The sequence below is a fragment of the Sphaerodactylus townsendi genome, linkage group LG04 (assembly GCF_021028975.2).
Source record: "Sphaerodactylus townsendi isolate TG3544 linkage group LG04, MPM_Stown_v2.3, whole genome shotgun sequence".
NCBI classification, from domain to species: Eukaryota; Metazoa; Chordata; class Lepidosauria; order Squamata; family Sphaerodactylidae; genus Sphaerodactylus; species Sphaerodactylus townsendi.
Genome location: NC_059428.1, coordinates 139,183,484 through 139,203,746, shown reverse-complemented (window position 1 = coordinate 139,203,746; position 20,263 = coordinate 139,183,484). Strand labels below are relative to the sequence as shown.

At 51.3% G+C, this 20,263-nt stretch overlaps 1 protein-coding gene across 2 annotated transcripts in view; it reads right to left on the bottom strand.

The window, feature by feature from the left end:
• MYH11 (myosin heavy chain 11) overlaps positions 1–20,263 on the bottom strand; it is a 93,323-nt gene that overhangs the window by 9,027 nt on the left and 64,033 nt on the right. For both annotated transcript variants that reach the window (XM_048493654.1, XM_048493655.1), the window contains exons 22-34: positions 18,701–18,907; positions 17,206–17,343; positions 15,421–15,716; positions 14,729–14,941; positions 12,759–12,903; positions 12,475–12,681; positions 10,302–10,406; positions 10,060–10,212; positions 6,277–6,525; positions 5,091–5,303; positions 4,006–4,218; positions 1,756–1,917; positions 679–807 (exon numbers count right to left, since the gene is read on the bottom strand). In XM_048493654.1, the coding sequence (XP_048349611.1) occupies positions 679–807; positions 1,756–1,917; positions 4,006–4,218; positions 5,091–5,303; positions 6,277–6,525; positions 10,060–10,212; positions 10,302–10,406; positions 12,475–12,681; positions 12,759–12,903; positions 14,729–14,941; positions 15,421–15,716; positions 17,206–17,343; positions 18,701–18,907 (2,430 nt within the window). The remainder of the gene's footprint in view (positions 1–678; positions 808–1,755; positions 1,918–4,005; positions 4,219–5,090; positions 5,304–6,276; positions 6,526–10,059; positions 10,213–10,301; positions 10,407–12,474; positions 12,682–12,758; positions 12,904–14,728; positions 14,942–15,420; positions 15,717–17,205; positions 17,344–18,700; positions 18,908–20,263) is intronic.

Sequence of the window (20,263 nt, the reverse complement as noted above, 5' to 3'; positions counted from 1 at the left end):
AAGATAAGAGAAAACTTTTATACAACCAGGCTGATGGACTGACAAATCTGGTATGAGTATGAGATTACCTCTACATGAAAACAGGCATGATAAAACAAGAAAAGTTGTGACATCATCAAAATACTGCTACACAATGACATCACATCCCTGTCACCAACAAACTAGGAAACTCCCTACATCAGTGATTTCAGTGCCTTTTCTGGGCTCAGTTGCCCAATGCGGCCCTTGCCCCATGTCTCAGGAAAAAGAGTAAGGCCCCTCAAATGTGCTGGTTTAGCTCGTGGGTGACAGGTGGTCCACAGAGTGACCAGAAGACAGCTGTGAGCCAGAGTTGGAAGTTGGGGGCCCGTCCTCTCCAACATCCCCATGTTTCTTCACCCACAATTGGACCCAAGACCTTCTGTAGGCATATCAGGAGTCCCACCCCTCAGCTGTGGCCCCTCCCCAAAATAAGCTGCCCTCCCCAGGAGAGATCTTTTGCAGGGGAGATCACAAGGCGGACCTTCTCGCTTTCGGTTCCCGTGTCTAGGGCAATGGAGGAAGTTTCCCGTAACAGCACACTTCATGAGGTGGAAAGGTACGGAGGATCCTGCCTGGCGACCCCCCCAGTTGTGCCCCTCGGTTCCCGTGGGGAGGATTCTCATTTGGGCTCCCCCCAAATTTGCCGGCCTCACCTACCTCCTGCAGCTGCATGAGCTCAGCCTCCAGACTCTTGGCCTTCTTCTCGTTCTCTCGGGCAGTGGTGAAGATTTCTTCCCGGGCGGCCCGCGCATCGTCTAGCTCCCTCTGGAAGTCCTTCATCTGGGCCTAAGAGGTCCAGCAGGAAAGAGGAGTTTTATGGGGGACAATTCCGTTTTCTGTTTTTATTTCTGTTTTTATTTATTTTTATTTATTTTTTCATTCATATGCTGCCACCTCATGGCACATTCGGAAGGACAGGCTGCAGTCGGAAGGGCCGCGTGGCAAACGCCTCAGCGTTCCTGGCGGGGGCCTCAGAGATGTGCCCCTTCTGGTAAAGCAGAGGGTCACCAACATAGTGCCTGGAGGCACGAGGATGTCCACAAACACCTTTCCTGGTGCCTGGCAAGTGTTTTTGGAAAGGGGCAGGTCCAGGTTTTGATTGTGTGGGCAGATGTTGCTGCCACCACCTCACTGCGTGACTGAAGATAAGCTGAGGCAGCCATTTTACTTTGCTTTTTACTTCAGTCTGGGCTTCTATCCCGCCCTTTCCCAGCCGAGGCCAGGTCAGAGTGTCAAAGGTGCCTGTGGGCTGGAAGTGGCTGGGGACACCTTCAGAAAGACCTGCAAGGGAGGGCTCACAAAACAGGAGGAGAAGCAGCCTTAAAAGAGAAACCGCAGGAGGGGCGCTGAATCGCTTTGCAAGGTCCCTAAAGTCAACCTTGGCCAAGTGTAGGGTGGGCAGATGTTTTGGGCTCAGCATCACATCTGGGACTCTGGCCTCTGCCAATGGCTCCAGATTGGATGCTGGCGCTGTTTGTTTCCAGCTGGTAGTGCTAGAAGAGCCGGTGTCCGACTTGGAGTCCCCAGAAGCAGACAAAGACCCAGATGCGGCCGCCTGTCTCCCCCTGCTGTGCAGTCCAGCCAGCCGATACACCTGCCAAATTCTTAGGCATCTTGGCAGCCAGGTGAAAAGATCCCACGGGCAGTAATTTGCCACCTCCCAGCACAGCATCACTGGTGCCACGGGAGCAAACGGGGTGACCTCTGGGTGTTCCCAGATAAAACCCTGCCCACCTGGAGTTTCCGTAGCTGCTTGATGGCTTCCTCTCGGCCTTTGTTGGCCGAATCCGCCTGGCCTTCCAAGTCCTTGATGTCGACCTCCAATTTCTTCTTGGCTGCTGCCGCCAGGGCCCGCTGTTTGCGCTCGTCTTCCAGTTCCGTCTCCAGTTCATGGAGCTGAACAAGGGGAAAGAGACCTTCAGGGGCTGGCTGGAATGGGATGTGCGCACACACCCTCCTTGACCACCGCACAGCTGGACACGTTCAGCAGCCTCCTGGAAGAGGAAGGTACCCTGTTCCCCACTATTTAGGGTGTCTCTATATGCATCCAATCCTGGAATAGAAGTATTGAGTGGATCCAGTCCACCTTTCCATACAAAATATTTGGAGAGCCACACTCTGTGCCCTCTGCTACCTTCTGCCTAGAACAGTGGTGGCGAACCTAGAACAGTGGTGGCACTCCAGATGTTATGGACTACAATTCCCATCAGCCCCTTCCAGCATGGCCAATTGGCTGTGCTGGAAGGGGCTGATAAAGTATGTTCATACACCTTTATCCTAAGATTACAAAAGGTTAAAACCACCACGGACCTAGAAGCTGCCTACATCTCCTGGAGACCAGGACTTGGTGTATAATATTCAAGCACTGGATCCAGTTTTGCTTCAGGCAAGAGGATGTGAGCCTGACTTTTCTGCATGCTACTGAATGGTGGGTCCACATAGAAGCGAACCTCCACGCCTTGGGCCTACTTCCGGGTGTCAAAGCCATGCTCCCTCCTAACGAGATCTTCTCCGCTTTTTGAATTAGAAAATCAGGAATGGATGGCTCATGCAAAAAAAGTTTTCTGCTCTCCCATCTCCCTTGGCATCCCATATGGCCGCCAAGGCATGGACAGATATCTGTTCGGTCTCTCTGATCCGGAGCACCGACGTGCCGTCACTTTGGCCAGATGCAATGTGCTTCCTTCCGCTCTGAGGGATGGAAGAGGCTCCCAAACACCTCACAGTGAATGTCTTTGCATCTGCACGTTGAACACAGCAGAAACTGTACACCATGTTCTGTATTATTGCCCCCTTCATAACAGGGCCGGAACAAAGTTCCTCTCAACCTTAATCAATGGGCTTAAGACAAGCAGAATATATTACCTGAGTTAAGATAAGAGATTAATATTACATGTAATGTAAGAAGTAAATTTAGAAGTAATAATACTATCCACGATAAAAGATTAATGTTATAATACATATCTTGTAGAAAGTAAATTCGAAGTAACATTCTAAGCACTACTATCTTGTAAAGCATGGGTGAGGGGCACTAAGGGGTGAGGGGTGGTAGAGGGTATTATATGTATTTATGGATCTATATATGTATGTAGGAAATGTCAATACTATGTTGATTTTATGTATGATTCTGAGCACTTGTATCATTTGTTGTGTAAGTTTACCTTTTTAAATTAATAATTAATAAAACTTTATTAAAAAAAGAAAAAAGAAAAGCAGAAGACTTTATCTGTTAAACAACGAATCTAGGGATGCTCTAGAGCAGGGGTGTCCAACTCTGGCGCCCCCAGATGTTCATGAACTACGATTCCCATCAGGCCCTGCCATCATGAACATCTGGGGGCGCCAGAGTTGGACACCCCTGCTCTAGAGCAAATGACCGGGTTTTTATGCACGGTTATAAACAAGCTTTGTACTTTTAATTTTTGTATTCTATTTTAACTTCTGTAACTTATTTATTTATTTATTCATTCATTCTATTTACTATACCGCCCACCCCCGAAGGGCACTGCCATTAAACTTATGCCACTAAAGGTTATCTGCATCAATTTCCCCACTCTTTAAAATGGTGGGCATTTCAGAGAAAGCATCTTTGGCCCAGATGAGAACTCCCTGGTGTGTTTGATATCTTAGTTAAATATGTAGTGGTGGGGAGTGAGGGGCAGACAACCAGGAACAGCACGAGTTTCCCTCCAAAGCACTGGGAATCCCCTCGTGGTGTCTCCTTGCAGGTCACCCGCAGAGATATCCCTAGCTAGATTCAAATTGTCTCCTAGTCCAGTCTAGTCTGGCCATTAGGGGATTCCCAGTGTTTTGGAGGGAAATTTCAAAAAGATGGCAGCTCCCCTTCGCCTGCTTGAAGGTAAGCAAACCATCAAGAAACCCAGAGGAAGCAAAAAAATAAATAAACCCAGGAGGGGAGAGACAGTGGGCAGCGAGCCATCCCTTCCTTCCGTGGAGGTCTATGGGGTCCTCCTCCCCCGGCACCTGTTTCTGGAGCTGACGCCTCTTCTCCTCGTTCTGCTCGTCACGGGCCTGCAGGTCTCTCTCGAACTGGCCCTTCAGGGCCTGCATGTTGACCTCCAGCCGCAGCTTGGCGTCTTCAGTGGCCTGCAGTTCATCCTCCAGCTCCTCCAGCTGAGTCTTCATCTCCTCCACCTGCTGCTCCAGGGCCCGCTTGGACTTCTCCAAATCGTGCACCTTCAAGGATCAGCAGACAAAGGAAGGGTCAAGATGGGGTTTGGCTGCGTCGTGAAAACGGCATCTGCTTTTGGTTAGCGCCTGCGCCCATTCTCTCAATTGTTTCTATTCCTGTGGGTTTCGAGGGGGACTTTATCCCACTTCACATGCATAGATACCCACCCCCACCCAGGCAGTCCTCTGGGTCAGAGAATCAGCCCCCTTTTCCTTGGCTATGGGGTGCACAAAGACCTCAGCTGGGTCAGAAAGGGCTCTGATGAAAGAGGCCTCAGAGATTCTCTTCACACAAGCCCGCCCTTTAGGGTTGTCAGATTCCTGGAGATTTGGGGGTGGAGCCCAGGGAGAGTTGGGGAAAGAAGAGACCTTAGCAGGGAATTCTGCCATACAGCCCACCCCCCACAGCCCCCCCTTTTCCAGGAAACTGACCTCTGTGGTCTGGAGATCAACTAATTCTGGGAGATCTTGGGTCCCACGGGGAGGCTCGCAAGGCCTCTCCAGTTATCCTCCCTCCAGACCACCGCAATGGCCACCCCCAGACTCGTAAATGATTGAGGGGAGGCATGAACAAATCCAGCAAGGGCACCCACGCATTTGACATTTCCTCCCTTCCTTTCTGCCACGGCATCAAATGAAAGGATTTTTTTATCATTCACTCATTTGTTAACAAGTGAATCGCTCTGGTGATGAGGCCATAGTTTAAAAAACCAGAAGGAGAAATTAATCTGGAAGAGACTTTCCTCCATTGGAGCTGAAACTGAGAAGGGAATTAAATTATTAGCTGAGCACTCCTTGAGAAAGAATTAACATCGTTTGGGTTCTCAATGCCAGAGCCGTTTGGGTGGGCCACAGAGAGCCCAGGCTGAGGGCCTTACGTTCTTGCCGACATCATCCTTGGAGCTCACGAGGTCCTCCATCTCCGCTTTCAACAACTTGTTGGTTCTCTCCAGCTCCTCCCGGGTGTCCAGGGCCTCTTCCAGGGCCCGGGCCAGCGAAAGCGCTTTAGTTTCCTTCTCTCGTGCTTCAGCCTCTGCCCGGTCTCTTTCTTCGGCATATTTGGAAGAGATGTTCTTCTCCTCAGCCAGCATCTAAGGAAAGAAATAAAGATTTGCTTAGCTAGCCGACGTATTCATGTTAGTTCCTGGTTTTGAACTGGAAAGGGAACAGCAGTAGCGTAGGAGGTTAAGAGCTCAGGTATCTAATCTGGAGGAACCGGGTTTGATTCCCCGCTCTGCCGCTTGAGCTGTGGAGGCTTATCTGGGGAATTCAGATTAGCCTGTGCACTCCAACACATGCCAGCTGGGTGACCTTGGGCTAGTCACAGCTCTTCTGAGCTCTCTCAGCCCCACCTACCTCACAGGGTGTTTGTTGTGAGGGGGGAAGGGCAAGGAGATTGTAAGCCCCTTTGAGTCTCCTACAGGAGAGAAAGGGGGGATATAAATCCAAACTCTTCTTTGCTTCTCCTGGTTTTCCTCTCTGCCGGTTAGAGCTCTGGGTTCAATAAAGGAGGGTTTTGACCCATGAATTGCGGTCCCTATTGTCAAAATGAAATCATGGTTCCTCTCCCAACATCTCTTGAAGCAAACTCTCGGATGCCACGACATATTGATGCATGCTCAGGACTCGATAATTGCAACCATCCCAAAAGAGGAATCTGGGTTGCTGTTTGAATCTGAGTTATAGAAAACTTAGTTGGTGGTCTGAATGGTGCAGTACAGAGGCGTCCAACTCTGGCGTTTCAGATGTTCATGGACTACAATTCCCATCAGCCCTATGGGGGCTGCAGGGTTGATGGGAATTGTAGTCCATGAACATCTGAAATGACAGGGGCTGATGGGAATTGTAGACCATGAACATCTAAAATGCCAGAGTTGGACACTCCTGGTGTAGTAGTTAAAAGTTTTGACCCAGATTTGAATCCTCACTTGTGCCATTGAAGTTCACCAGATGACCTTGGGCCTGTTACACTCTCTCAACCTAACCTACCGCCATACATTGCTTTTTTTCCTGTCCCGGATGTACACCTTAATCGAGAACACACCAGGAGGGTCAGATGCTTGCCTGGTCAAACTTCTTCTGCTTCTTCTCCAAGTTGGAAACCAGCTGCCGTTGGTTGTCCAAGTCAACCAGCAAATCGTCCAGCTCTTGCTGCAGTCTATTCTTGGTTTTTTCCAGTTTGTCATATGAGGCCGATTTCTCCTCAAACTCTTGCGTGAGGCCTTCGATTTCCTTCTGGAGCTTCTTCTTGCTTTCTTCCGTGCTTTCGATGGTGCTGACATACTCCTGCATCTTCCTCTTGGAGTCGGACAGCTGCAGTTTGAGTTGAAAAATAAAAGGCAAACGGTTAGTAAATCCACAGGTTGCTCAAACAGCAGGGATGCGGTGGTGAGACTGAACCACACTGAAATCACTCAGGGGTCACAGTTGGCTGTAATGAACACATGGAGACAGGTAGCAAAAGGGAGCAGAAGGCAGCTGAACAGAGAGCAAAAGGTGAGCTCTGTTTGTGGAGGATTAACCTTAAAACCAAATCTTTAACTGTGTGTGTTTTTGAGGGCCTGTGTGTTTGGGTGTTTTTTTTTTTGAGGGCTTGGGAAAGCTTTTGTTTATGTGGGAGGGTTTCTTTGTTTTTGGCTGTGTGCTTGTCTCAGGTTTCTGAGAGGTGGGGCTTCTAGCGACACAGTATTATGAGCAAGAGCCAATCTTTCGGGGAGAGTAGAAGGTAAGTCGGAGACTTGATTGGGAGCAGAGGCTTCAGCCACTAAGTCTCAGTCCCTGGAGCTCAGTGAACTGGGGCTTGGCTAAAGAGGCAAGGTTTTCACTCACCTCTGGGCAATCTCTGAGAGGCAGCAGAACATGCTGTCATCTCTGAGAGGCAGCAGAAGGGAGCAGAACAGACAGCAAAAGGTGAACTCTGGTTTTTTTTTTGTAGGATTGTCCTTAAATCTTTAAATAAAATGTGTGTGTGTTTTCAGGGCTTGTGGTTGTGTTTTTTGAGGGCTTGTGTGTGTTTTTTGAGGGTTTGGGAGGGTTTTTGTTTGTGAGGGGCTTTTCTATGTTTTTGGCATGTGCTTGCCTCAGGCTTCTGAGAGGTAGGGCTTCTATTTAGCTGACAGCCAGCTCTTTTGAGCAATCTCTGAGAGGCAGCGGTGCATGCCGGAATCTCTGAGAGGCAGCAGACGGGAGCAGAACAGAGAGTAAAAGATGAGCTCTATTGGGGGGGGGGGGGGGAGAAGGGGTTGTTCTGAAATCCTTAAACTAATCTTTCAGGTGAGAGTAGCAGGTGAATTGGTGACTTGATTGGGAGAAAAGACTTCAGCCACTAGATCTCAGTCCCTGAAACTCAATGAGCTGGAGCTTGGCGTACAGGTAAGGCTAACACTCATTTTGTGGAGGAGTTTAATGGGAGATTTTTTGAAAGGGAGGCCTATTTAAGACTACTAAATATGGATGGTCAGGGAGTTGCTGCAGAAAGGAGAGAAGTAGTTGAAATGGGAGATTTCAATTATGCTGATATTTGTTGGGAGTCAAATTCTGCCAAGACAGTTTCTGCATTGCAGACAGTTTCATGGTATAGAACAGTGGTGGCGAACCTTTGGCACTCCAGATGTTATGGACTACAATTCCCATCAGCCCCTACAATTGGCCATGCTGGCAGGGGCTGATGGGAATTGTAGTCCATAACATCTGGAGTGCCAAAGGTTCGCCACCATGGGTATAGAAGGTGGAAGAGGCAACAAGGGGATTGATTATTTTAGATCTGCTCCTAACCAACAACGGTGACCTGGTCAATGGGGTGGATGTGGTAAGGACCTTAGATGGGAGTGACCATGTTCTCCTGGAGTTTGTTATACAGTGGACAGGGGATGCCAAGCATAGTCAGATATGCATTCTAGACTTTAAGAAAGCTGACTCCAGTAAACTACTGGGTGTGATCCTATGGCTACTAAAAGAGAAGGGAGTGCATGATGGATGGGAGTTTCTTAAAACTGAGATCTTGAAAGCACAATTTCAAACAGTTCTAATGGGGAGGAAAATTGGAAGGTGTCTAATGGAACCAGGATGGATATCTAAAGAGCTTTCAACTGAGCTAAGATTTAAAAGGGACACATACAATAGAAAAGTGGGGAGATCACCAAAGAGGAATTCAAACATAGATGTCAGAGAGGAGAAAGTCAGAGAAGCTAAAGTGCAGAACGTGCTCAGGCTTGGCAGAGAGGTTAAAAATTTAAAAAAGGCTTTTTTTGTTATGTCTGCAGCAAAGGGAAGAAAAGGGATATGATAGGGTCACTGCTTTGAAAATTCCTGGAGAATAGGAGAAGCCCCAGCAGACTGGAGGAGGGCTAATGTTGTCCCCATCTTCAAAAAATAGAAAAAAGAGGGCCCAATCAATTACTGCCCAGTCAGCCTGACATCAACGCCAGTGAATATTCTGGAGTAGATTATTAAACAGACAGTCTGCCAGCACTTAGAAGGGAATACTGTGATTACTGCAAGTCAGCATGGGTTTCTGAAAAACAAGCCATGCTAGAGTAATCTTATCTCTTTTTTTGATAGAGTGACAAGCTCGGTAGATGGAATGCTGTAACATAACTTGATTTCAGTAAAGCCTTTGACAAAGTTTCCCATGATATTCTTGCAAACAAGCTAGTAAAATGTGGGCTAGATAATGCTACTGTTAAATGGATTTGTAATTGGTTGACTGACCGAACCCAAAGGGTGCAATGGCTTCTCTTCAATCTGGAGAAAAGTGACTAGTGGGGTGCTGCAGGGTTCTGTCCTGGGCCCAGTGCTATTCAATATTTCTATCAACGACTTGGATGATGGAATAGAGGGCATGCTAATCAAATTTGCAGATGACATCAAATTAGGAGGGGTAACTAACACCCCAGAGGACAGAATTCAAAATGAACTGGATAGATTAGAGAGCTGGGCCAAAATTAACAAAATGAATTTCAGCAGAGATAAATGTAAGATACTACACTTACAGAGAAAAAGTGAAATGCACAGATATAGGGTGGGTGACACCTGGCTTGACAACAGTAGATGTGAAAGGGATCTGGGAGTCTTAGTAGATCACAAGCTGAACATGAGTCAGCTGTGTGATGCGGCAGCCAAGAAAGCCAATGCGATTCTGGGTGGCCTCAATAGGAGTATACTGTCTAGATTGAGGAACATAATAATACCTCTCTATTCCGCATTGGTCAGACCTCACCTGGAATATTGTGTACAGTTCTGGGCACTGCAATTCAAGAAGAATATTGACAAGCAGGAATGGATCCAGAGGAGGGCGATTAAAATGATAAAAGATCTGGAATCCATGCCCTACGAGGGGAGACTTGGGGAATTGGATATGTTTAGTCTGGAGAAGAGAATGTTAAGGGGTGACATGATAGCCAGTGGTGGTGAACCTTTGGCACTCCAGATGTTATGGACTACAATTCCCATCAGCCCTTGCCAGCATGGCCAATTGGGCAAGGGTTGATGGGAATTGTAGTCCATAACACCTGGAGTGCCAAAGGTTCACCACCACGGTGATAGCCTGTTTACCTATTTGAAGGGATATCATGTAAAAGAAGGAGCAAGCTTGTTTTCTGCTGCTCCTAAGACTAGGACAAGGAGTAATAGGTTCAAAGTGAAGGAAAAGAGATTCTACCTGACCATTAGGAAGAACTTACTGACAGTAAGGGCTGTTCGACAGTGGAATATGCTGCCTCGGAGGGTGATGGAGTTTCCTTCTTCAGAGGTTTTTAAACAGAGGCTTGATGGTGTATTCCTGCATGGCAGGTGAGTTGGACTTGATGGTCCTCATAGCATCTTCCAACTCTATGATTCTAGGCCTACCTGCACAGTTAGGGTGGAAATGTGCCTCTCCAGGTTCTGCTTGGCTTCCATCTCTTCATCCAGCTGCTCCTGCAGGCTGTTCTTCTCATCCTCTACCTGGCGGAGTTTTGTGGACAAGTTGAGCTTCTGCCGAGTTTCTTCCTGGAGCAGCTCCTGTGGGAAGGCAGCAAAGAGGTTGGTGTCGATCTCTTTCCCAATGACTAACTCCCCAAACCGCCTGCTGGGTGCCCCCAGGCGCTTACCTGAGTGTCCTGGAGCTGGGAGCCCAGAGTCCCCACATCTTTTGTGAGTTTAATGGTCTTGACCTCGGCTTCGTTGAGCAGCCCGGTAACGTTTTCAACCTCAGTCTGGAATGAGAAAGGAGACATATTGGCTTGGAGCCATCAAAGGAAGTTGCCAACTTCTTGCAGGAGGCCCAAAGCAACTCATGCAAGCAAAATCTTTTGAGGACTGTTCAACTGACACACAGCTACACTTCTTTGGGCTGATTTCACACAAGAGGCTGTTCTGCTAGATGACTCACCTCTCAGCAAAATAGGAAGGGTAAAATAGAAGGGGTAAATCCTAGATCTGTCCTGGCACCAGGGTCTCGGGATGATCCTCCCAAACCCTGCAAGTTGTGCTCCTCCACTAGATCCAGTTTGGGATTGTCTGTGTCCAAAGAAGGCTACGGTCCCTTCACAACAGATTGCTTCCCGACTGAACTGCTTCAGTTTGCTGCGAGGACATTCTGCATGTAAATACTCAATGTATTGTCAAAGACTTTCACAGCCAGAATCAACGGACTGTTGTAGGTTTTCCGGGCTGTGTGGCCAAGGATTGGTAGCTTTTGCTCCGAATGTTTCATCTGCAGATGCGGGCAAAGCATTAGGAGCAAAAATTACCAGACCATGGTCACACAGCCTAAAAAATCTACAAAACAGCCACTTTAAATACTCAACGTGTTGTAACAAACTATTCAAGGAATGTTCATATGCACACAGTGCACAACTACACACCCATGGGGAGGGGCATGTAAACTGGTAGTTCACAACGCTGCGGACTGAAGTGGTTGAGTCCAGAATCAGTCTTATCGTTGCGATTTGTGAGGGTGAAAAAACTTAATGCATGAATACGTCAGAATGTCTTGTGCTGTTGAAGGCTTTCACGGCTGAAATCACTGGGGTGTTGCGGGGTTTCCAGGCTGGCAGCCACGGATGCAGGCGAAACGTCAGGAGAAAATGCTACTGGAACCCGGCCATGCAGCCCAGAAACCCCACAACACCCCAGAACGTTTTGTGCCAGGTGACAGGGAAGTGCGACTTGTTTGGGCACGTGCAAGCCACCAACTGAAGGGAGAGGCAGGTGTACCAACCAGCCCCTTGGAAGCTCTTGAATCTTCTTGCTTCACCAGTAATACGCTGGGCAGAGAAGTTCCCTGTATCTGGAATCTGGGTCACACTCGCTGGTCCTCTTCTGCCTTTCTCTCCCACCTGCCTGATCACTGCCCCCCTCTCCCCCCCCCCGTCCATCTAGCAGAGCCATGGGCCCCTCCCTTCTCACACCCTGCCAATCCTCCCACCAGCAAGATCCCCTGGATTGCATTCACACCCTGTTGGCCACAGCACACTGGTTGTGCCACAGCACTCACTGACAGATTAGACCATTCTCCATAGAATCAGGACTTCCTTGAGCAAACTATTGAACTGTGACCCGAGGAAGGTTCAAATCAGATCATTTGAACACCTACCGTACTACAACAGTCATCACAGGATGATCCTAAGTTTTGCAACACCCTCCTCCCCAAACCAGCTGCTCAATTGGAAAGAGCACTTTGCCAGTCGTTATGATCTTATATTCACGCGAGTCTTTAAGAATATTAAGTCTCCCAATCTAGTGGCTCCAGCTTGCAAAAACACGAGGGTTGATGAGCCTGCCCCCATGAGGCACGCATCTCTTATGGGTCCCTCAGTGTTAGACACCCAATCCAGATGCAAACATTTGCCATGGCAACTGCACAGGACTCGCTCAGTCAGGGCCAAACTCAGCCTGGGTCCACTCCGGGAAAATTCTGAAATCCCACCCCTGCCCCACCCACAATTGGGGGGTCAAATTCACAGGGAAGCCCCCTTACTGTGGACCCCGTCCGTTCCTTTGGAGGCGCTTGTGTACATTTTTAGTTTTTGCTCTTGGGACAGATGACCAGGGGTACCAACATGGGGCCTGGGAGCACCGTCATGCTTTCAGAAGGTGGGTGGGGCCAGGGTTGAAGCCTTTGCCCGACAAGGCTTCCCATTGGCTGCGCAGATTTTTAGAACCGCCTGCCAGGCACCCAGTGGCTGTTGCAAAGCAGCACTCCGATCCAATCGTGAGGTTCTTTTCTGGGCCTTCAGCCCTGTCCTTGGTCCGGCACACGGTGGGCCCTGCCCCGCTCACCTGCAGCTTGTGGACCTTCTCGTTGAGCTCCACCCGGAGGCGCTCCCCGTCGGCCAGCTTGGACTGCATCTCCTGCACTTGGCCCTCCAGCTTCTTCTTCTTGTGCTCCACCTCCTGCTTCGCTTGGCTGAGCGACCGGACGTCGGCGCTCAGGTCGGCATTGTCCTTCTCCAGCGCCTGCTTGCTCTTGTCCAGGTTGGCCTTGGCCTGCGGGAGGCAAAGGGGCTCAGCAGCTGAGCGACCAGGCCCCGGCCCTGGCCCCCTGCCTCCGGCCCCCCACTCACCCGCTTGAACTGCTCCAGCTGCTCGGCCAGCTCCTCCACCGCCTGCGTGTGCTTCTGCCGCATCTCCTGCACCTGGGCCTCGTGGCTGCGGGTCTCCTCCTCCAGAGCCCTCTTCAGGACTGTCACCTCCTGCTCCCTCTTGGTCCTGCGGCAGCCATATGGACAGGGCTGGAATAGGGGTGGGGGCCGCCCCGACTCCACCAGGTGTGGTGGTAGTCCCCCACACACACGCAAAGAGAGCTGCCACAGCAGATCAGGAGCCCTCCCCTGTAGGCTGAAGGCTCCCCCCCTCCCTGGTGTCTGCTATGGAGCCCTGATGTGCAGCAGGGAATTCTGGGGCACATCTCTGGGCAGAGCAGCAGCGCCCATGATGGGTCAGAATGGGTAGGCCGGCTGTTGTGAGGGTCTGTTACTCCAGCCAATAATTGAGAGGAAAGGTTCAAGAGCTTTATTGAACTGTGTCAGGACCTTAGCTGCAGAGAGCCAGAGCTGGGGGCTCAGGCTTCCCAGCTAGCATTTATCTCCAGTTTTCCCACTTCCAGTATTCCCCCCCTCCCACCTTTCCCCACAATAGACAGCATAAGAAAGGACAGTGTTAAGATAGTGTTGTTGTGTTGAAAGGAAGAAGAAGAAGAAGAGTTTGGATTTATATCCCCCTTTCTCTCCTGCAGGAGACTCAAAGGGGCTTACAATCTCCTTGCCCTTCCCCCCTCACAACAAACACCCTGTGAGGTGGGCGGGGCTGAGAGAGCTCCGAGAAGCTGTGACTAGCCCAAAGTCACCCAGCTGGCGTGTGTGGGAGTGTACAGGCTAATCTGAATTCCCCAGATAAGCCTCCACAGCTCACGCGGCAGAGCTGGGAATCAAACCCAGTTCCTCCAGATCAGAGTGCACCTGCTCTTAGCCATTGCTTTTAGCCACTATGCCACTGCTGCTCCTAGAACAGCAATAGAAAGGACAGCAACAGAACTCACTCCGGGCCCCAGGGAGGGGGAGGAATGAGGGATGCATATTTCTCTAGTTTACAAGCAGCGATTGAAACAAGACGGCCCATTACCACACAGATAACAGCACGCGCAGGTGGGACCTTGGCGCCAGCCCGGCACTGCCAGGCCAGGTGGGAGCCAGGCCTGACAGCTGTCAAAAGTCTACTCCTAGGAGAACCCTCTGAGAGCTCTTGAGCTTTGCCAGGGCTCCCTGGGACACAGTTTCAAACTCACTGAGTCAGGGCATCCCTAATGGTGGCGCGTCGCTCTTGCTGGGGTGGCAGGGACCCCGCCCCCCACCCTCCATTCAGAAAAGCAGCCAAAACCAGCCCAGAGAGAGCACGAGGGGAGCCACCACCCAGATTCAAGGGCCGGGGCTCCTGGTCCAATGCTGCTGCCTCCACAGCTAGTCTGGGCCTCAAGCACCTCCAAAGCTGACTGCCTGGCAGCTGGGAAGACGTCAGGGACACTGCTGGGCTCGGGAACATCGGAGCCACACGGAATCATGGGCAGGCGGCCACATGTCATTGACCAGTGGCGGGCAGTGATGGACAGTCCTGCCCCTTTGCCAAGCTGGGAGGAGAAGGATGCCAAGGGAATATCTTAACCCCTTCCCTTCTAGTTTGGAGGCCAATCTGAAGACCCCCGAGAGGCTCAACGAGAAGGTCCACAAGCTGCAGGTGAGCGGGGCAGGGCCCACCGTGTGCCGGACCAAGGACAGGGCTGAAGGCCCAGAAAATCCGCTGGGGCACAACTTCACGCCCCCCGCTCTGCACATAGCTATCTCCCCCTAATTCCCCCCTTCAACAGACAAAGAAGTCTGAATTCAGCCCTCCCCCAAGGCAACTGTCCCAGAATTCTGTTTGGGGCATTTCTCCCACAGTGCCTTGTAAGACGGGCACGGGCCCCACTCTGCGGAGAGGGAGCCCCGCTGGCCGAAACGGCCCGCCTGGAGGCGCCCGTCGAGCGGCAGCTGTTGCCTACCGAAGCTCCTGCTGGGTGGCCGTGCTGTCCAGAGTGTCCTCCAGCTCCGTCTTGAGGGCCTCCAGCTCCTCGCCCAGGTCACGCTTCTGCTTCTCCGCTTTGTTCCGCGCGGCCCGCTCCGAATCGAGGTCCTCCTGCAGGTCGGAGATGTGAGCTTCCAACTCCCGGATTTTCTTCAGAGCGTTGTTTTTCTGATTGATTTCATCTTCTAGCCTAATTATATGTATATATATATTAAAATTTGTTAAAGTTTAACAACAGATATGGATTTGACCTACGGGGCACATGGGGGCAGTTGGGTGCGACCAATCCCCACCAGTGGCGTACCGGGTCTAAATGGCGCCTGGGGGCATGACCGCCTCCCCGCCCCCACCCAGCTCCTTGATGTGCCCCACTTACAGGAGCCAGCAGGGAGGCTGGGGGAGGGGGGGTCTCGGGGGGGCTTGAATGAACACTGCAGAGCCACTCACCATGGAGCCCCCCACCGACCTCCCTGCAGGCCGGCTCCAGCCCTCCCCTGGGCCTGCAAGGAATCCCGGAGGGGGGCGGAGCTTGGCAGTGTGTGGCTCAGGCACATGCCGTTTCGTCATGTGGGAGGGCGCCCGGCGAAACGGCGTGTGCCAGGGACATGGGATACCCCATGTTCCCACTAGCGCTACGCCACTGTTCCCCACTGGAGCCTCGCTGCCCACCTGGCCAGGGCTGCCTGGAGCTCCTCCTCCTTCTTGGCCAGCTGCATCTTCAGCTCCGCAATCTGGGCCTGGAGGTCGGCGATCTGTTCGTGGAGGTCGCTGGCTTCCCCCTCGAGCTTCCTCTTCATCTTGTCCAGCTCCTGCCGGCCTTTCTCTTCTTTCTTCAGCCGGACTTCCAGCTCAGAGATCATGGACTCGTGCTTGTTCTTCAGCTTGGTCAGGTTCTTGGCCTTCTCCTCCTCTTCCGCCAGGTTGGTCGTCAGGTCGCTTATTCGTTCCTCCATGAGTTTCCTTTCCTGCATCCAAAGAGGAGCAGCACTGCGTTAGAGTCCAGGGGCGGAGCGCTCATGAGGACATGTGGGGTGACATGTCCCAGACACACACCAGCTGGTCACATGGGGGGCGGAGAATCATCCCCATCGCGCCCCCCCACTGGCCAAAGAAGCAGCCTGGCAGGGCTGAGCTGAAGGGCAGCCTGCGGCAGGCTCCCGCCAGCTAAAATAAGTGGGGCGTGGGGGCAGTGGAGGCGCGTGGAGCAGGTGCTGCCCTGGGCACCATTCCCCCCTCCCCCATGCCTCTGTTACTGTCAGAAGCCTGGATCACATGCCTGTAACATATACAAAGTGAAAAATTCCTGGGGAACAAACAGGAACCACCAGAGGTGGGGGGAGGGGGGGAATGGTGCCCGGTGCAAAATCTGCTCCGGGTGCCCCCCGCGCCCCCCACTTACCTGGCTGGGCTGCCGCTGGGCACCCCTCAGACTCACCCAGCCAGGCTGCTCCTTCAACCGGCACTGCCCCATGACCAGCTGGTGTGTGCCTGAGGACATGTGACCACCCATGTCCCCATGAGCACTCTGCCTCTGGGAGCAACCACAAGAGTTTGCAGCCCAGCAGCCTGACACCGTCGCCTTCTTTCTCTGCACAAGCAACCGCCTGCAGTCAGAGGTGGGATCCAGCAGGTTCTCACAGGTTTCCCAGAGTAGGTTACTAATTATTGGTGATTTTGCCAAGTGATTTTTGCCTTAGTTACGCCCCTCCTGTCAGCAGTAGCGCGCAGAATTTGAAGCAGTCTAGTAGGAGGTGCACCGGCGTGCGTGGCAGCCTATACCTGCATACATTCATTTCCCACCCAAGGACCGGCGCAGTGGCTGTGTCCTTGCCACAGCCCTGCCCAGGAATGCCCCGCCCCTGGAATGCCTGGTCATGCCCCCGTCGTGCCCCACCCAGCCCCACTGGCGCTACGCCACAGTTTGAATCCCACTACCATGGGAACCTGTTACTAAAATTTTTTGATCCCACCACTGCCTGCAGTGGCTATTCACTTGCATTCAGATGCCAGAGACTCAGGTTCAGATTCCAGCCAGCTTTGGGCACATCTCTTTCAACCTAGCCCACCTTGCAGGGTTGTTGCACAGCATTTCTCCCACTGGAAAGGACTACCTAGGCAAAGCCATTTTAAGTGTATATTTCAAGACTACCCCGGGCAAGGCACTGAATGGGAAGACAGAAAGTGGAGAGGTGGTCTGGCCCGTGGAAGGCTGGCTTCCGTGGGATCCCAGTTGGAATCCTAGCGGAGCCACGAAGTCTGCCCGGTGGGCTGGGTCCAGCTGAGCAGTCCACTCACCTCTCTGCCTTGTGCCCCATTTTGATCTCACACTTCCCACTTTGCTCCAGGGGTTGGAGCTGCTATGGGGGATCCTCCCAAGCGGACCCTCCGGCTGCCAATGCCCCCCTCCCCCACTGGCTTGGAGAGTAGGGAGCGGGGTGGGGACGACACCCAGACCTTGATCAGCTTGTTGTTCTGGTCGTCCATGACCAAGAGGTCATCGTCCAGTTTCTTGATCTTGGCCTCGGCAGTAACTTTCTCCAGCTGCAGCTTCTGCCTGGCGGCTTCTTCTTCTTCTAGCTGCTCCTCGAGCTCCTGGGGGGAAGTGGGCAAAAAAGATGGCTGAGCCCCATGGAAATGCCCCCCCCCCCTTTCTCGACAGCTGAGTCTTTTCAGAGTGGTGGGATTCAAATAATTTAACAACCGGTTGGTTACAAGCACCATTTTAACAACCGGTTCTGCCGAAGTGGTGCGAACCCGGCTGAATCCCACCACTGTGCCTGAGGGACAAAATTCAGGATTCCTTCAGCCAACCCAGCTGCAGAGGCCAACGCAAAGGCCAGAGAAAGGCGACCCTGAGAGCATCGTGGACTGTGCTGTAGAAGACCACGGGTACAGCCAAGGTTGCCAACCTCCAGGTGAGGCCTTGGGGCTTGCAGCATTTCAACTGATTGTATTGTAAATTCTCTAGAGCTAGTGTTAGGCGTAGTTAGATTTGTTTTAGGTTTAGTTTAGTGATATGATGCTGTATTGTTTAGATTAGTCACAAGCAGTGGCGTAGTGGTTAAGAGCAGGTGCACTGTAACCTGGAGAACCAGGTTTGATTTCCCACTCCGCCACTTGAGCTGCGGAGGCTTGTCTGGTGAGCCAGATTAGTTTGTGCACTCCAACACATGCCAGCTAGGTGACCTTGGGCTAGTCACAGTTCTTTGGAGCTCTCTCAGCCCCACCCACCTCACAGGGTGTTTGTTGTGGAGGGGAGGGAAAGGAGATTGTAAGCCCCTTTGAGTCTCTTCACAGGAGAGAAAGGGGGAATATAAATCCAAACTCTTGTTGTTGTTGTTGTTGTTGTACTAATGTGGCTGAAGATTGGTTGGGGGTTAGTCTTAGGTCACTGTGTTTTCTGTCGTCTTAGGTTACAGAAGGGGAAAGTCGGCATCTATGCTTATTATGTCTATCTATGTTGATTATGTCTGCTGCTATGATTATTGTTGCCTTGTAGCTGATGATGTTAAGATTATTGATGTTCTTGTGGTTTATTGATGCTATGTTTATTGATGTTATGATTACTGATGTTTGCTATTATGCTGTTGTTGTTCACCACCCTGAGCCCTTTAGGGGAGGGCGGTATACAAATCGAATAATACAATACAATACAATACCAGGTGACAGAGACCGGTTCCCCTGGAGAAAATGGCTGCTTTTGGAGATCGTATAGCTGAAGGTCCTCCCCTTCCTAGGCTTCACTCCCAAAACTCCAAGAATTTCCAAACCCGGACACAGTCCAGAGCTGCTGGGACAGCGGCTGCTGCTAGAGGCAGCAAAACATTTTGAGGTCCCACCTAGGGATCTTTTGGGCAGGATGACCATTTTGCAAGTGCCCAGCCAGGGATGGTGGCTGAAGCCCTCCTCCTGAGCCCTCCAGGTCCACTACTGGCCATTGGTGGGTTACCAGCATCTGCTGCTGCATCTTCTTCTTCTCAGCCTGCAGCTGCTGCCCATGTTCCTCCTCTTCCTCGATCCTGGCCTCCATCTCGTGCAGGATCTCCTCCAGCTCCTGCTTCTTGGCGGCCAGGCGGATGCGCATCTCCTCGGCCTCCGCGTACAGCTCCGTTTCAGCCTGCAACTGCTCCTGGAGAAGGTTCTTCTCTTCACTCAGCTGAAAGAAGAAGAAGAGGAGGAGGAGGAGTGTGGATTTATATCCCCCGCTTACAATTTCCTTCCCACCCACCCCCACCTCTCCCACACACACCAAACACCCTGTGAAGTAAGTGGGGCTGAGAGACCTCCAAAGAGCTGTGGCTAGCCCAAAGTCACCCAGCTGGCATGTGCTGGAGGGCACAAGCTCATCTGGTTCACCAGATAAGCCTCCACAGCTTGTGGCAGAGCAGGGAATCAAACCTGGTTCTCCAGATTAGAGTGCACCTGCTCTTAACCACTACACCATGCTGGCTCTCACACTGGAAGAAGAAGAGTCGGGTTTTCTCTGTGTTTAACAAGTCTCAAAGTTGGCTGGAAACTCCTTTCCTTTCTCCCCTCCCCCACAACAGACACCTTGTGAGGTAGCTGGTGGGGCTGAGTTCCAAAGAACCATGGCTGGCCCAAGGGCACCCTGTAGGCTGCGTGTGGGAGGGCAGGGAATCAAAACTGGTTCTCCAGATTAGAGTCCATCTGCTCTTAACCACTTCACCACACTGACCACACAAACACAGCTGGCAGAACAGCATGGTTAGAACGGAGGCAGAGCTCCAGTGGGGCAGCCCCATTTCCTTTCACTCAATACAACTGGACAACGTTTGGGCAACTAGCCGTTCTGCTCACGCTGCACTCAAAGGCCCTGCAGACAAGACTGTGCAAGCGGCAATTCTGCACAATCATGAAACATCTGGATTCTGTTTACAAAACACCGTAAAAAACAAACATACAAAACACCCTGCCAATTCAGCAGGGCCTGCAAGACATGGCTGTTCCACCAGGCCTTTTCCAACTAGCCGGCTGGATTGATCAACTATACTAGAACATCTTTCGGTCTCTGCGGGGACGGGCGGGGGGGGGGGGCGGGGGGAGAAGGGGGGAAATGGCAGGAAGGATTAATTTATATAATCGATTTCCCAGGGTTACTGAAATATTTTTGTTCATTGGTTTTAAAGTTTTAAATCGGGATTTTAAAGTTGCAGGATGTTTTAAATTATGTTGTAACCCGCCCAGAGCCCTTTGGGGATGGGCGGGATACAAATCCAATGAATGAATGAATGAATGAATGAATGAATGAATGAATACCCAGAATAAGGCTGCTTCCACAAGGAGGACATTCTCCATGTAGCTGTCATTGCTACTGCGAATACAACATTTGCATTGCCGACAGAGCACCCACACAGCAGTTTTCCCCCATTCTTCCCTTGCCTCAGCCCGCCCCCCACCCCCACCGGCCACTATTTCTTCCCTTTAACAGAGGGCTTTTTATTTAAAAAACTGATATTATCTAGATTTTTATCGTGTTATAACATTATGGTGC